The following is a 17,416-nucleotide window of genomic DNA, read 5'->3' as shown; positions in this document are numbered from 1 at the left end:
TATTTACAAAATCACAATTAACTTTAAAGCCACTTCACAGTGACGTTTACAATCTAACTCACTGGTGTCGAAGTGTATAATTAGACATTTACCTTATAGGGCATATAATAGCATATATATAATAGGACATTTACCTGTTTAACATCAGATTAAAGAATATAAGTAACCTTAAGAATGATAAGTATTTTAAAGTGTTCATGGATATTTGCATTATTATGCTGTTATATAATCATTATATAAGATTATCTCAAAATGACAATGATATCGCTTATCTTAACAATTTCTGTGACAATATATCGCACAGCAAAAATTCCTTATTGTGACAGGCCTACCCCAAGTTATATGGAAAACGATCTATACAGAGTTCTCAAACTCGCTTATATTTCTGTTCGACTCTATGCGCATTCAAATTCTTTTAACAAAGCTTTGTGGTAAATGCTACTTGATGATACTTGACATTTTACCTAACAGCTTCAATTACACAAAGCCATGCTAAAAACATGAATTCTGAAGAATTTGTTTCTTTTTAAAAATTTTGTTTATAATAAACTAATAAAAGCAGGATTCCCACTCTTTCTCAAACAGTAGATTCAGAGACTTTAAAGAACTTTTTTAAAGCACCGTAAATTTTAACATCAAGCACTTTTGTAATACACACCGCTTACTGTACTTAATTCTTACTGTACTTAACAAGTCACTTACACTTACAATAAAATATCAGAGATGTTGTTTTGAATGTGTCTTAAATTCAATGCTGGTGATATTCAAATGCGGTTTCTAAAATATTGATAAAATGGATATTGTTTGTCAGTTATTCAGTTCATAGATTTTCTAGAGTAGAATTTCTTATTGTTTTTGATAGCAGCACAGTACAGTTGTTTAAATTACACCATAAACTAATTTAATTTCAAACTTTCCAGGCCTTGAATCTGTTTGTCTGAATTTCAAGTACTTCAAGAAATGTGGGAACCCTGTGAAAGGGAATACTTGGGATGTAATTATGTGCAAACTTTAATAAAACACACCGAGTTATATTTAGCAAATCATTAAGTTTTAAGGTTATTGCACACCGAAGTCTGAAATTTCCAACCGTAATTTTTGCACATTAAAAAAATACATTTGACCTGTGTGTTAAAATCTTTCCCTGATTGATAAAAGAGGTCAGTGCAGCTCAAAACCCCACCAAGCTGGCCGGCTGGATTGAAACGGTGGTGAGCAGAGTTGTTAGTAATCAGACTGTGGTTATAGACCGCAAATTGGAAAGCATCGGCGAGAAACTAGCGGCATTGTAACAACATTTGGACAGACCTGGAGACCAGTGACGGACATTAGACATCTGAGAAATTGGCAGATATTGACTCAAATTTGAAGATCTTTCCCATTTCTCTTTTGGCTTCAGCCTTGGCTGGAGACAATTAACTTCCCTCGGAGAACAAGATAACGAGAAGCTCTGAATTCCTGCTTCCTGTTCTGAGACTCCACAGGTTTACCTACACCGCTACAGATAGACAATCACCCCCCATCACAACCTATACAATGTTATGTCAATGTTTATGTGCTTGGTTGCTGGGCTTTTTTCCCCCTGATCTCACATCGCCCTACTTTAAGGATAGTCTAAGAGGGGCATTTTTCCACCTCTCTTTTCCCGAATGTATCTTATCTCCTGTTTCTAAAGACTACCTCTCTGTCTTCCCCTCAAATGTGTGATGTTTGTGGATGGTCGTGGGGGGTCCAATTTCACTACATGTTAAAGTGTATGTGACAAATAAAGGCTTTTCATCATCATCATCATCATCATTTGGAGATAATCATAGCAATCTTTGATGATGAGCTGAACTCTCCTTCCTCTCTATGCAGTATTGGAACACAATATGTAGCTTATTCCTCTTTCTTTTTCTACTTTGGAGAAAAGAGAACCAAGTATCGCTGCTTGAACTCTTATTTAATACACATCAGACTCAGTGTGCAAGATTTGTTTATGTGATGAATTTTCCACGTATGAATGCGGAAAAAAAAAGCGCATACAAAAACTTCAGTGTGCAAAGACCTTAACTTATAAATTCAAAAATCTTAGAATAAAACCCACTAAAACAGCATCACGGCTACAGCACTCTGTTGCATTTGTACATTTTGATAATATTTTGGCAGGACCTAACCTGATTCAAAAAAGGAAAAGCTAAAGACATTTACAGCTTTGAAGAAAATCAATTCTACTGTTCTAGAACAAAATGAGGGCGAGTAAATGTTTAATTTTCATTGTGGCCGAAGTAACCCGTTAACTTTATTAAAGTCTTGCATGTTTTGACTTTGTATTCTGCCATTGTTTTGACAGAGCGAGAACAACCAATGACTCCTAACTCCATGGCAACCTCAGCAAGAGATCTCCATCCCATATCTCTCTCCCCATCCCACCCCTGTGTTTTCAAAGCCGTTTACAGCATGAACTCCTCGACAAGGTTTCTCCACTCTGAACAACAGCACACACACCAGCACTATATCAGTGGACGAAACTCAATAATATCAAGAGGACCGCATCGCCATGGTTTGGATTGGTTTTTATTTTGTCGGACATATCATCTTTTCTGTTTAGTTTGCTTTTTGTTTTGTTGGGGGGAAAAAAAAAACAGCAGGATCTGAAAGTAGGTCTACGCGTTTCTAATGCTGTTCACACATTGTATTTTTAAGACGACTTTTTTTCAAAGGCAAAATGAAATGCTCTATTTTTTATATGAAATTACTTGAAATTTCCTATCATATCTACAGGGCTGTAATGCTCAAATCCAGTTTGTGAGATTATTAGATGACGTCCTATTGACGCGTGATCACATTGTGTACATAGTCTACCTTCTGAAATGTAAAAAAACAAAACAAAACATAATAATAAGATTGTACAAAATGATAAACAGACATTGCGTTAGGTGAAGACACACAGAACAAGCCAGCTGTGTCTGATGTTGAAGAGTCTTACTATTCTTAATTCAGGAGTAGGATCCATGAAATAAAACTGCTACTATTTTTTTTTCTGTAACAATGTGTTGCTTGATTCGTTTTTTTCCCACTGAAGCAGTCAAGCTGATGTTATTGCTTAACTATTTATACTGTCCAAAATGTCCAAACTAATTATTCTGTGCCATTTGGTGTGAGGGTAAATCTAGCGTCCAGGGGCCGTTGCACTAGCAGTGTGCAAGGTAAAGAGTAGTCTCGTTGTGACTTAAAGGGACACTAAGGCCCAATCCCAACTCTATTTTTGTACCCCTTCCCCTTAGCCCTTAAAACCTAGGGTGAAGGGAAAGGGCTTCAAAATTTACCACACCACTAGCACACGTCATCATATGTCATCGCGATCTCTTGCTTCATATGAGATCAAACGATCGCGACTGCTGCAGTTATTCCAGTTGTGCTATTTTTTGGTATTTATCTTCAGGAAATCACTAAAGGCATATATTATGTTATCATAATGATATAATGTGGCAATAAGATCGTAACTGTACTGTGCATTTAGGGATTATAGCGTTTTTTATTTTAGCTCAAAATAAAGGGTAGTGCGTAAATTGTAACTTAGGCCCAATCCCAATTCTACCCCTTAGTCCTTCCCCTTACCCCTAATTTTTTTGCGTTCCCGTGAAGGGTAGTGGTGTCCCAATTCTTTTAGCTTGAAGGCGTAAGGCATGGGGTATACACTCCTTCAAACGAAGATTTTTCAGGACCATACTCGAAACCAAGGTGTAAGAAAATTTCCCAGAATACACCTGCCACAGCTGCACCCGGAAGGAGATCCACAAATTAGTATTTTTTGTCATTATTACGATTTTTTGCAACAAACAAACAAACACACGTTTAATAAAATATTCATAGCTGTGTTTGTGTTTTACCATCATGCTTTAAAAAAAAAAACACTAAAATAAAAATTCCACAATTAATGATTAATCAAAACTCCTGTACAGCAGTCCCACAACATTCTGACACTTGAATACCCTTTCAGAGAAGTCTAGTGGCTGAGAATGAGCTTATTACAGTGTCTGCCATAATGTAAGTGTTGTTTTCGTGTGTTTACATAGATGAATATGGCCACTGTGTAAATACACAGTACAGTTACAATCTTATTGCCAAATTAGATCGTTATGATAGCATGATATATGCCTTCAGTGATTTCCTGAAGATAAATAGCAAAAAATAACACAACTGTAATAACTACAGCTGTCGCGATCGTCTGATCTTATATGAAGCAAGAGATCGCAATGACGTGTGCTGGTGCTTTCCCTATTCTTAGGGGTAAATTTTGAAGCTCTTCCCCTTCACCCTCGGTTTTAAGGGTGAATGGAAAGGGTTAGGGGTACAAAAATGGAATTGGGATTGGGCCTAAGTTACAATTTACGCACCACTGAACTTAGTTTGAACGTAACGCTGGGTTTTAACTAAGGACATTTTTAATGTTGTGTTTTCTTTCAGAAGTCATTATAATATGCTGATTTAACACTCAAAAGAAATGTTGCAAATGTTTTGCTGCTTAATATTTTTATGGTATCTGTGATATTTTTCCTCACTATTACGTGGACTAGAAAATGTAACCCTCTTTAGTGCAGTTCACCTGGCAGGCAACATTGCAACTTAAACTAGTGATTTGCCATGAAGTTGAGGTTTCCCGATGGTGGGAAATGAAATTTTAAGTTATAGAACTCTGTTTACTGTTTTGGACAATACAGACAAATCTTTTTTTAAAACAACTTTTAATCTAAAATTGTGGTTTAAAAAAAAAATCTACATCACAAATGTAATTGCTTTTAAATTTAGGGCTGGTATCTCAAAAAAAAAAAAAACTTTAAGTAATAAATTTGTTTTTTCACATAGGCAAGGGCTGGTATAAGATTCTGACGGTATGATAATCTTGGATAATATCACGGTTTTGCGGTATTGTGATTACTGCTCTAAAGTATATTCTTTTTAATGACTGGCTGTCTTCATTAGTTTTAAAAACACAGATTTCTTTCACAATTAAAACAGCATCTTTATATTTCTTTTCTGCTAAACAAAACAAAAAATGTTTTTTTTTTTTAATTTTAACACAAACCTTCGGAACTGTATAGCAGAAAATTTTGGTGGTTTTAAAACCTTGACTTTTCCAAACCACAGTATACCTTAAAACAGTTATCGTCCCATGCCTATTTGCATGTTAACAAAAGATTTAGCTAAATTCAACTTCCAAATTGTTTCCAATGCAGTCATTCTTAAATCTTATTAAATCTATCTCCAATTTTGCTTTTAAAACTATTGGTACTTTTGTAATAGTTTTAGTGGTGCATTTTTGATCAAATAAATGCATCCTTACTGATTTTAAAATAATAAAACCTGTACTTGTCTTATACACACATTTAAACCCAGAGATATCTTTGCTGGTTTTGTCAAATACATTTATCATTTTCACATCAGCTAACAGTAATGATGGGATTACTTTTTTTTTCGTCAGTGGTATTTCTTGGTAAACAACAATGGTCAATTTACTGTAAGAAAAGGGCTTAAAAAAGGGCTTCCCATAAGAGCAGCTCACAACTTGTCAGCGCAGGTTTAGCGCTGCATCACATTACAAGAACTGCTGCTCTGCTGGGAAACTCAAGTGGCAAAAAGCCAGAGCTGTTCTGTTCTCCACCGGTGTGTGGACGACACTATCAAGCATGGCAAAAACGACTCAGGACACATCATTTGGCAAAAAATAATGTTAGCAGGTTATATTTCTGTACTGTATGACAAGCATAAACGTGTATTTAGTGCAGTTTGACACCTTTACATGAGTCCATCAGTGATTTCCCTGGTTCATCCTTAAAACAGTCAGACCTGCAGATCAAATATGGAGTTCATAAAGAGATGTTTCAGAAGAGGAGAGGAGGTATCCCACTCCCGAACAGCAGTTTCCATGAAGGAGGAACCCGCCACTGCACTGAGCCCTGCGTCTAAGAGGAAACGCAAGCAGAAAAAGCCTTTCACTTTAGACATTCCAGAGCAGAGCATTCTAGACCATTTCCAGAGCAGGTCAGGGTGATTGTTTACTGTGGGGAGTACGGCGTATTGTCAGAGTCAGCAGCGCAACACGCAAGTGTTGTACTGCCCGAAGTAAACATGCCCCTGATCTGATATACAAGACAAAGATGAACTAAGTCATTTTTACAGTTTTTCTGGCATAGAAAGTGTTCTTGGAGCTTCGTTTGATCACAGTTAAAGACTGTAGTCACATGGAATGTTTATGGTTGCTTTATTGCCTATGGAGGATGAGAGAGCTCATGGATTTTATCTAAAATACCTTAATTTGTTTTCTGAAGATGAATGAGATTAAAACAACATAGTACAAGTAATTAGTAACAGAAATGTCATTTCTAGCTGACCATCCTTTAATTGCCAATTTTTTTCAATACAGTAAGACTAGGGATGTAACGGTATTGTAAATACCGTAATAACGCAATAGCAATTTTTTTTAATATTACCGTAGTCGCATGACTCGATAAAACTATAGGTCTTTTGAGAAAATTTGCTCAGGCGAATGAAGCGAACGGGAGGTATCGGAAACTACAATTCTACATTCTACCATCATCCTTTGCGGTCTGTTGTCGCTACAGATCCAGTAATGCGGAAATGGAGTGTGCTGCTAGTAGCGGGGTGAAAAAGAGCTGGAAATGATCGAACCTAAAGTGGGTTTTAAATTGGATGTGTGGAAGCATTTCCGTTTCTCTCTAAAAAAAAATAAATAAAAATGGGGGGGTTGGGGGGGTATTGTTGTCGCCGTGCGCCTACTAATTAGCGGTGTTGTCGATTTTTTTGGGGTATTTTCCTTATTTTTGTTTTTCCTGTAAATGATTCAATAAATACCGTATCGTGCCATTCATACCGAGGTATTACCGTACCGTGAAATTCTGATACCGTTACATCCCTAAGTGAGACACTGATTTATTAAATAAAAAAGGAGGTCTGACCGTTACTGCCTGGTATTAAAATGTGCTTACACTGATTTGATTATAAGTGTTCAGTTGAGAAACATTACCATTTCCATCTGGCATTTTCACATTTAATTACTTATTATTTGGGGCTTCAATTAGCACTTTTAAAAGGTCAGAGGAGGACAAGCTCAAAATGATTTTTTTATTTTTATTATTGAATTGACAAAAACACAATGTAATATCAGATGCAACCAAGGCCTTTGCATATTCAGGGTTCTTAAACCTTTTTCAACTTCAAATTCCAGCACTTTTCAAGCACTTTCAATGTGCATTTGTATGCTTTTTCAGCACCTAATAACCACGGTTAGTTACTTTATATATGTTGTAGGTACTTTTTCACATTTAAATCCATTGTGCTATTTTAAAAAGCACAATATGATATTTCAACTTAAAAGGTTAAGAACTATAGAGCACAGACTTATTGGGATAGTTCACCCAAAAATGATTAAAAAATAAATAAAAAAGTTCAGTTATTGGATGAAGCATGTTTTTAAGTTTGGTCTCTTTCTACCTAAAGCTGATATCTCAAAAAATGAGCTTACAATCAGATTTTGTTTGGCTGTAGTACCAAACTTTAATGACCAGTCATTATTTCTTTTTACAGTCATTGGATAGGGGTTTCAGGTGCAAAGATGCATTCTGGGTGAACGTCTCCTAAATACACATGAAGCTAACAGTGCCACAACAATCTGAATTTGTATTGTGTTCATTTGAATTCTTAAAAACCTAAAACTGTATTTTTAAATACCCAATGTCTGCAGTCTTTGAATTCAGAGTAAATAAAAATGTAAAAATATGTCTATAAAAATCAGACTTAAAAATTAGTCTTAAGTTTCAGATGTTCAAAAATCAAGTTAAGAAATACAAATTCAAAACATTTCTAATAGGACATGGTTTTATATTTCAATAGAAACTTTTATCACTGACAAATTTGCACCAGCTTCCACAGAAGTGATAATGATTTGTTCTTTTAAACATACATGAAAAAAGTAGCTCTACAATATTTAAAGATTAGTTCATGCACAGCTGAAAACTGTTTTAATGACTTATCCATGTGAAGTTCCTGAAAGCTTTGTTCATCTTCAGAACACAAATTAAGATGTTTTAGATCAAAATCGAGAGCTCTCTCATCCTCCATAGACTCCAATGGTCCAAGACCAAAAACTCAGTAACTTTGTCAAAACATTCAGTATGATATGAAGCTTCAAAAACACTTTTGTTCACACACTATATATATATATATATATATATATATATATATATATATATATATATATATATATATATATATATATATATATATATAAGGGGTGTAACGGTTCACAAAAATCACGGCTCGGTTCAATACAATACAGTGGTGTCACGGTTCGGTATGTTTTCGATACAGCAATAAAAGAAAAAAGCCAGAGGATTTCTCAGATTTTAATTCAACGGCCCTATTACTAGTTAACAATAATAACTGTGCTGTGTTCTCACGGGTGGTGTCTGATATTGCACAGATGATATTGACATATAAAATATATACTTATTAATTGCATACGTCATCATAATAGCAGTAATGGTCTTTTCATGAGCTGCAATATTAGTTTCATCTTCGAATGCAGGCTCTTTAGCGATAGTGAACGCAGTCTCAGTTGCACGATTGACAGCAACGTGATGATTAAATGATGGACTAAATAACGTTAGAGCATCTCATGCTTAAAATGTGTAGATTCAGTGGCAAACATTGTAACCTGTAAACTCTGTCCCATTGGCTTAACGGTGTATGCTTTAGATATTTTCATAGCGGACTTTAACCACTTGAAGTCTTTTATCCACTCTTGGAAATGTGTAAATGCTGGATTAACATTTATTACATGATCACTAATCAGATGTGTCATTATTTGTAACTTTAGGTGGTTTCTAAAACTAAATCTGTCAATGTTGTTTTCATTCTCTCGTATCCAGACCTTTACGTTTTTGCGGCTGTAGCGCCCTGTCATTGGAACTGAGTGATTGACAGCTGATATTAACCAATCTATTCATGTTCTGTTCTATCGCAGTGGGCCAATAAGAAGAGCTTGAAGGCGGGGCAATCATTGTGGGGTTTGTTTACTGCAAGTTGACATGTCAACTGTTTTAAACCATTCCTGAGCGCTGCGTTTGGCGTTTTTAGGTGCAAAGATGCTTAATGAGTGAATGCCGCCTAGTTCCACGCACTGGTCGCGCGACATTAATTTTATGCACCACCAAATGTATTTTGATGTTGCATTGATAACATTTCAGGCGCATGTCCTATTATTAGGATTTAAATATAAAACTAAACTTACAGGTTTTTCCAGCAGATGGAGCCAGTCATTGAGACAATTGATGAGAGCAAACGCGTCAGGGATGTTGTCTCCTTCTGAGCAGAAGATAAGCACTACTGCCATAGGGACGTCCTCTGTGCAACTACAAGACAAAAAAAACACTTCTTTGACTGATTTTACTATTATTAATTAGACATTTTACAGAAATATGAGGTATTTTACCAGTCAGTGTAAAGGCATTTTGTTACTCCTCCTCCAGGAATATAGAGACGTTGCTCAGAGTCAGAGATACCAGGGAAAACACTGATTTTCTCCATCTCCCTCCAGCCCAGCTCCTCGAACCTCTGCCGTTCCTCTTTCTCCAGAGACGGGCTCAACATGTATCGCAGAGGAGTGCTGCTCAAAAACAGGTTTATGTCAGCTGCTATTGAAGTGGTAGTTCACCAAAAAATGTAAATTCTGCAAGTGCTTTTTTTGTTCCCTCTAACCAGTTCGAGTTTCTTTCTTCTGTCGAACACACAGAAAGATATACTGAAGAATGCTGGTAAAAAAAAAAAAACAGCCATTGACTTTCATAGTATTGTTTGTTCCTACTATGGATGTCAATAGCCGTTTTTTTCAGCGTTCTTCAGATTATCTGCCTTTGTGTTCAACAGAAGAAAGAACTTCATAAACTGGGTTTCTGCAGCTTTCACCAAGTCAAATTTAAGACTTTAAGACCTTTTTAAGACCATGAAGAATAAAATTTCAGACGTATATAGTCTTAAACACTAAGGATTTTTTAATAGCCCAGCAGAAAAAAACATGTACATGCCCTATCAAAAACAAAAAACTAATTGTAATTAGTTATTTGTTAGCTACATATTAAAAAAAAAAAAAAAACTTAAAATAAATGTATGCACAACAGACATAGTTATGAATTAACTATTACAATTAGTTATGAATATAGTTTTGCTAAAAGTTTTATTGAGATGAATTGTTGATGATTGGGTAGCTTTGTGATTGTGTTGGATCGATTGGGTAGCTTTAAATAAACAATGAAGGATTAAGATCCGTTTCAAATTATTTAAGACCTACAAGACAATATTTCAGTGAATTTAAAACTTTTTCCAAAGTCTAAAATTTAGTTTTTGACATGTAAAACATTTTAAGATTTTTTTTAAATCCCCACGGATACCCTAATAAATGTTGAGTGCGAGTAAATGGTGAGGACAATTTTAGGTGAACTGTTCCTTTAAGCTTTTTGGTAGTCATTGAATGTGTCCAGTCAGTTGAGTCTCTAGCAGGTGTGTATAAAACTCAAAAATAGTGCTCACACACACACACACACACACACACACACACACACATTTACAAAAAAATGACTAAAAATGTATTCTAGAATCCCGATCAGTAGCAACGTAAAAAAAAAAAAAAAAAAATAAAAAAACTACACCCCTGCACACATATTGCCCTGTAGTTCCTCATTATGTGCAATAATGTTACCTGGTTCACAAAATCACATTTTCATAATATACACAGAAACAATAGCATAACGGTTTACAAAAACTTGCATCTTGAAAACCCTTTTTCAAAAATCAACACACCATTGTCCTGTAAATGAATGACTTAAATCAGGGCTGCTCAACCCTCTTCCTGGAGATCTACCTTCCTGCAAAGTTCAGCTCCAACCCTGATCAAACACACCTGAACCAATTAATTAGGACCTGAACAGCACTTGATAACTACAGGCAGGTGTGTTTGATACGGGTTACAACTGAAATCTGTAGAAAGGTAGATCTCCAGGAACAGGGTTGAGCACCCCTGACTTAAATATTCATTTTGTTTTTAGATTTTAAAACATTTTGTTGTATAAAAAAATATAGAATTTGAAACATTTTAAAGTAAAGCTTTCTTTCCTTAAAATTAATCACATGATGATTGATAACACAGTTTTAGTGTTTATTTTACAGCTTTAGTCTTCAAATGTTGCACCGCACATACTTGCCATTCATTTACATTATATAAATTACATTCTGCGTATCAGGCCATCAGTATTTCATTACCCATGAAGCTGTTGGTCATCTCTCTGATAAGCATGTGCACTGGACAGCAGCACAGTTCTGAGGAATCCACTGCTCTTCATCCAGGAGATCATCAGCTTTCGGAATGATTTCACTTTTGTCTAAGATAAAAATAAAAACTGACTGTATTAGTAATCGACTGTTAAATTGTCAGTGTTTACAGTATGTACCAGCAGATATTTGGCATTTTTTAGTTATCGGTGTGACTATTATTGTGTCATCAGCGAGATTTAAATGTAAGTTAGTTTAGATACAATTTGACAAGACAGTTGACAGTACTTTGGTAAGGGAGTAACAATTGAGCAATGTAATATTGACAAAATATAGGCAGGTTCATCGTATTATTTATATTGTATTATTATTTGTTAATATTAAACTGCATATTGTATAATTAATATAATAGTAAAAAAGAGATTCACCCAAAAAAATGACATTTTGTTATCATTTTTCCAAACTTCACTTTTTCCAAACATTGGGTTTCCCAAAACCATCGTTAGCCAACTAAGGTCGCAAGTTCCGTCGTTACAAACAGGGTTTGTTAATTTGCCATATCCCAAATACGTCGCTCCAACGAACATTCGCAAACTGCGTCGCAAACTTCTGCGCTTGCAACTACACCTCTGGAGCTGTAGTTAGAAAAATAGTTCCTGGCTGTCTTCTATTCCCACTTATCCCCCCTATGCCCTTTACATTTAGAACATTTTAACTTTCAAAGTTGGAATTATTAAAAATAAAAAAGCATTAAGGTCATCTCTCTTAGGTGTAATTTGCTTTCAAAGTGTTTTTACAGTTCAGTTATAGTGATCTTCATCTTTACAATTGTGTAAATGCGTGTGCGTGTAAAATATGGGGTTTTCTTTAATGAAGTAGTTACTCCGCCCAGTTTAGAGCATCATTGTGGGCGTTTAACGTAATAACTAACATGGTTCAAGCGATGGATCTGCGACAGAGAAACAAAGGGTTTTGGAAAACACCTGTCACTACATTGTTCTTTTCTCAAACGATGCATCGTACTATGATAGTTCAGCCGCGAGTTACATTGTTGTTTGGGAAATGCATCGCTGTTTGAGTTTCTTTCTTCGGTTGAACACAAATCAGATATTTTGAAGAATGCTGAAAACCTGTAACCATTGACAAAGTGTTTGTGTTTCTCTACTATGGAAGTTAGTGGTTACAGGTTTTCAGCTTTCTTCAAAATGTCTGCTTTTGTGTTCAGCAGAAGAAATTTAAACAGGTTTGGAACATAAGGAGGACTAAATAAATAGTGAGTAAATTTTCATTTTTAGGGTAAACTATCCCTATAATGGGGTCTTAAAACAAAATCTAGATAGCACTGGCTTTTACATTTTGTAATGGCTATATTTGAGAGTCTGTGACATGTAAAAGACAGAACCAAAAAAATCAGCATGGCAATAAAAACTCCACACTGATTAACCACTTAAAGCAGGCATGTCCAAACTCAGTCCTGGAGGTCCAGTGTCCTGCAAAGTTTAGTTCCAACCCTAATCAGACACACCTGGGCTAGCTAATCAAGCTCTTACTAGGCTTTCTAGAAACATCCTCGCAGGTGTGTTGAGGCAAGTTGGAGCTAAAATCTGCAGGACACCGGCCCTCCAGGACCGAGTTTGGATACCCCTGACTTAAAGGCACAGTATGCAATTTTCGCCGTCGAGGGCATCTGTTCAGAACAAACAAAGGCACAGTTTGAATATGGAATTATGGGACTTCTGCAGAAATCTTGTTAATGGATGAGTTGAAGAATTACAGATGAGAGACAAGAATGATACAGCATAAAGACAACAGAGCTTTTATTATACCACAGTCTACCGCTTCCAGTTCATCCAGTCATGATCAAATGAGTAAGCAGCAATGCTGTTTTTCATACGAAATACATCTTAAGATTCTGATAAAGTGCTGCTTCTTGCAGTCTAATAAAAGGCACGACATATTAGAGCATCTTTGCTATTTCTGTTTTCTATAAAAGCAAACCAGAAATCGAGGGTGCGTGTTGTAATTCACATGGCAACACATGACACGGTTTGTCACAATAGTTCAAATTGCTTGTTTTTTTTTTAATTTGAACATTCTTCTAAAAGTTCTTTGTGATAATTGAAGTATTAATCTTGATCAAAATAGATAGCACGCCTTTATTTTAATAAACAAAAATCATACATATTGTGCCTTTAATTGCACCTGTACACTTGTTGCATTAACATACACCACTAACCTGGATGATGGGCGCCCTTATCTGCAGCACAGCCAGTTTTAAGTCCCTGTGAGAATACACTGCACAAAAACAAATTCACAACATCACTCATGCAACATCTGTTTGAGTAAGCACACCGGCTTATACTCATGGATTTGGGTTACAAGTTAAAGATAAAAAAGTTCACCAAAAATGAATGGTATGTCATCATTTACTCATCTTTATCATTGTTTGAGTTTCTTTCTTATGATGACCACAAAGAAAGAAACCGGTAACCACTGACATCCATTGTAGGAAACGCAAACACTATGGAAGTCATTGGTTACCGGATTTCATCATTTTTCAAAACATCTTTTGTGTTCATCAGAAGAAAGAATCTCAAACAGTTTTGGAACAACAGGAAGATGAGTAATCGGCAGCAGAATTTTCACTTAAAAGTTTGCAAGAACTGGAAGCTACGAACATTTTTTTTTTGTATTATGACACAGCTCCTAGAGAAATAAAATAGTAAATGAGAAAACAGTAGGCGTGGCTTGTTTTTTTATACTGCGATCTGAATGGATGTAGTAAAGTAGGCATTTCATATAGAATGATTGAGAAAAAAGTTTCCGGAGAGATATTATAACCTAAAACAGAGTATATACAGGAATCAGGGATTGAAATTCAATGGCTTTTAAGACCTTTTTAAGACTTTCCATATATTTTATAACATTTTTATCATTATAGGTTTTAACCGGAAACACTAGCGAGATTTTAACTTACATTATATAAACGAAATATTAATGTATCCTAAATATTAATGTAAGAAACTAATCCAGACTAAAACATTATTCATATCCTGAATAAAAATCTATTAAATCTAGTGATTTAGCAGGTTGGCACCTAAAGAACTGCAGAAATAACGGTGTTGTCTTGGTTACTGCAGTAAACAAAGCAGAGTGACGTCAAATCTAGCAAGATTTAATTGATTTAATAAACTAAACAGCATCCTGATATTTGCAGATTTACTTCAGGCAAACTTTAGCATACAACCACACATCGCATAATCAAAAATTCAATCAAATTTAATACCTAAAAGCATTTAAGACTTTTTAAGTGCCTTAAATTTCTCTACATTGATTTATCAACTTTTAATACTTTTTAAGACTCCGTGAACACCCTGTAATACTCAGCCAAATCAACTTTTCTGTTTGTTGTCATAGTATGGTCAAAACTGACAGTTGGAGGGGCGTGGTTAAGCATGTTAGCCCCACCCAATACCTCAGACAGATGTAATCTGAGAATTTAACTGGAAGCAAACAGGAAGGGCATTTTTTTAGCTTTTAATTAAAGCTAAGGGCAAACATTTTTTCTTAATGACATGCGCAGATGTATTGTTCACCACAAAACTAGCAGTGTGAGCTAACAAAATCAATATGGTTAGTTTTGATTTCATGTGTACTGTAAAGGTCTAATAGCCATCCATTACCTTCTGCGCTGGTGCTGAGCTGAGCAGCATCTTCAGTGGATGAAGCGTATGGGTTGTTTCCAGCCATAGGAATGAGACAGTCTGTGTGGAAATATCCCACTCTGGGCATATTTAGCGTTGAGATGAGCAGATCCACGGCGAGCTGGCCCACATTTCCAACAGATACTGCAGGCTGTGAGAATATGAGGAATAACTGTCATATGGAGCTCCGTGTATTGGGGTCTCACATTGAGACTTTTTCCTTAGCATTATATTTTCAGAAAAGTTTTTTTTTTTTTTTTTGCAAAATATAAATAGGGAAATCATATTAATAACGTTAGTAGCCAAATACTATTAAACATTGTTAATCAAACAGTGCTGTTGTTGTTTTAAAGTCATACGTGCATGCATTCCTGACCAAATTTTGAAAGTAGCATGGTAAACAATACCAGGACCGTGTCACAAGTTGTCACAGAACTGTTGTGCGAGTATAAAACCAACTGTACCTAAATGCTCAGTGTTTGATAACTGCAGCTTACAGAAACCCGCATGTGTCATGATGATGAAGCTCAAATACTTACCAGTATCAAAGTAAAGCCTTTAAAAGAAGGAACGGCATCCCCCGATGAAATGAACATTTTAAAAACTGTTTATAACTGATTTCGCAGTGAAATGTGTACGAGTTTAAGTGGACCAGTACTGATTTTTACTTTCAATTTCCTGCGCTGTGAAAAAAGGACCTAACAATACTGCGTCATTCTCTCAGGACGCCCTGATGCCTGAGTAAAAAAAAACCTAAAGGAATTATTTGCGACGTGTAAGTTAAATATTTTTTGGAAGAAAAAAGGGCACATTTAAAGATATCTTACTCTTGATCTGACGTTAATATATCTTAATTTTGCCGTTATAATAATCTTTGCGATAAAAAAAAACATTTTAACATGTCAAAATAAAAGTCTTTAAACTAATTATAACAAAACGTCTATGCTCTTTGATTATATTAATTGCGATGATAGTGTTGATATATATATATATATATATATATATATATATATATATATATATATATATATATATAATTGTTAAATGTAAATTGATAAATTAATGTAAACATTGTTTCAATAAGTGAATCTGATGTGAAAGACTTTACTTTTGATTTTATTTTCAACTCGATATCATTAGTCTAAATAATACAGCTATACTAAAATTATATTTTAAAACGTACAACTTACTGTAGTTTATCGGTTGTTTACATGGATGATCAAAAGATGGCGCTAGACGCTAAAAATCTCACCGGCCTCTTGCTTGTGAGAGTTGCACCTCTTGCGTTCAGAGCCGCTTTTTTTCCTTCATATTCGACAAGGAATTGGAAATTTAGCATTTTGCTCAAAATGGACATGATACTCTCTCTCTCATTTACTGCAGCTTTGTCAGTTGTTCATCTATATATTAATCTGTCGTTCCAGTACAGCCAAATGCAGCTCTATTGGATTAGAAACTGGTGACTGTGGAGGCCGTTTGAGGATAAAATAATCACTGTCATGTTCAAGAAACACAGACTGAGATGATTTGAGCTTTGTAAGTAAGCTATCAAACAATGGGAACACTGTGGTAATAAATTGAAAAAAAAATTACTTGTGAGCAACAGAAGTAGGCTTAAATTATGCCTTAGTTGGGACCCAAGAATGTAAAAATAAAATATAAAAAACAAGACCAGCAGCCTGAACAATTGATATTAACAAGACAAGATGGATCCTTGTAGGGCTGCATGATATTAGAAAAATCTGACATTGCGATATTTTGTTTTTATACAATATATATTGTGATATGAATATAATTTCACCAGATGGATTGAATAGCTCTATTTTGAAGGAAATCATTCAGATTTTTTTTTTTGGGGGTGTGAACATTGTATAAAAAATAAACAAATTGAAAGCAAATAAAGACAATAAAGCAAAGCAAAAACCAGAGAGTCAAACAGTATTCAGGTACAGAAAATGGATGATGGAAAGTAAAATAATACTTTAGTCTTTGTTGTATTAATAATTCAGTAAACTCATTCTTCATTTCTCTTCATCAGTTACAAATGAGCTTTTTCTGTGCCCTAATGCAATCTTGAAATATCTTTAAAACACATGTTGTTCACACAAGAAAATATAAATGTACTCACCCCAAGTAGTTCAAAACCTTAATGATTTTCTTTCGTCTGCTGAACACTAATGAATATATTTTAAAGAAATCCGAAAACCTGTAACCTGTTGACTTTATTTGTAGAAAAAACAACTACCATGGTTGAGAGGTTCACAATCCATTGTGTTCAACCAAAGAAAGAAACCCAAATAGGTTTGGTCAAACTGAAGGGTGAATGAATGATGACAGAACTTAAAATTAACGCTTTAATGTTGAATAGTTCAATTACTGAACTTTTT

The 17,416-nt window shown here is 35.1% G+C and overlaps 2 protein-coding genes across 4 annotated transcripts in view; one reads left to right on the top strand and one right to left on the bottom strand.

Moving 5' to 3' along the window:
- Positions 1 to 3,028, top strand: part of ptpn2b (protein tyrosine phosphatase non-receptor type 2b) — a 29,997-nt gene extending 26,969 nt beyond the window's left edge. For both annotated transcript variants that reach the window (XR_012394637.1, NM_212654.1), the window contains 1 exon segment: positions 2,333 to 3,028. Coding sequence is in view for 1 of the 2 variants with exons in the window: in NM_212654.1 (NP_997819.1) it covers positions 2,333 to 2,357 (25 nt within the window). In the remaining variant the exon portion in view is untranslated.
- Positions 3,029 to 5,696: 2,668 nt separating this feature from the next.
- psmg2 (proteasome (prosome, macropain) assembly chaperone 2) lies at positions 5,697 to 16,814 on the bottom strand. 2 transcript variants are annotated; one of them, XM_073931082.1, is made up of 7 exons: positions 16,220 to 16,814; positions 15,009 to 15,180; positions 13,562 to 13,620; positions 11,317 to 11,435; positions 9,494 to 9,667; positions 9,293 to 9,413; positions 5,697 to 5,945 (listed from the first exon to the last, which is right to left on the bottom strand). In XM_073931082.1, exons 2-7 carry the CDS (start codon positions 15,115 to 15,117, stop codon positions 5,865 to 5,867), a joined length of 663 nt encoding a protein of 220 aa, XP_073787183.1. In that variant the 5' UTR covers positions 15,118 to 15,180; positions 16,220 to 16,814; the 3' UTR covers positions 5,697 to 5,864.
- Positions 16,815 to 17,416: the final 602 nt, after the last annotated feature.

This window comes from Danio rerio, chromosome 19 (assembly GCF_049306965.1).
Source record: "Danio rerio strain Tuebingen ecotype United States chromosome 19, GRCz12tu, whole genome shotgun sequence".
Lineage (NCBI taxonomy): Eukaryota > Metazoa > Chordata > Actinopteri > Cypriniformes > Danionidae > Danio > Danio rerio.
The sequence above is the reverse complement of the archived record's forward strand: the minus strand, read 5'-3'. Positions and strand labels throughout refer to the sequence as shown.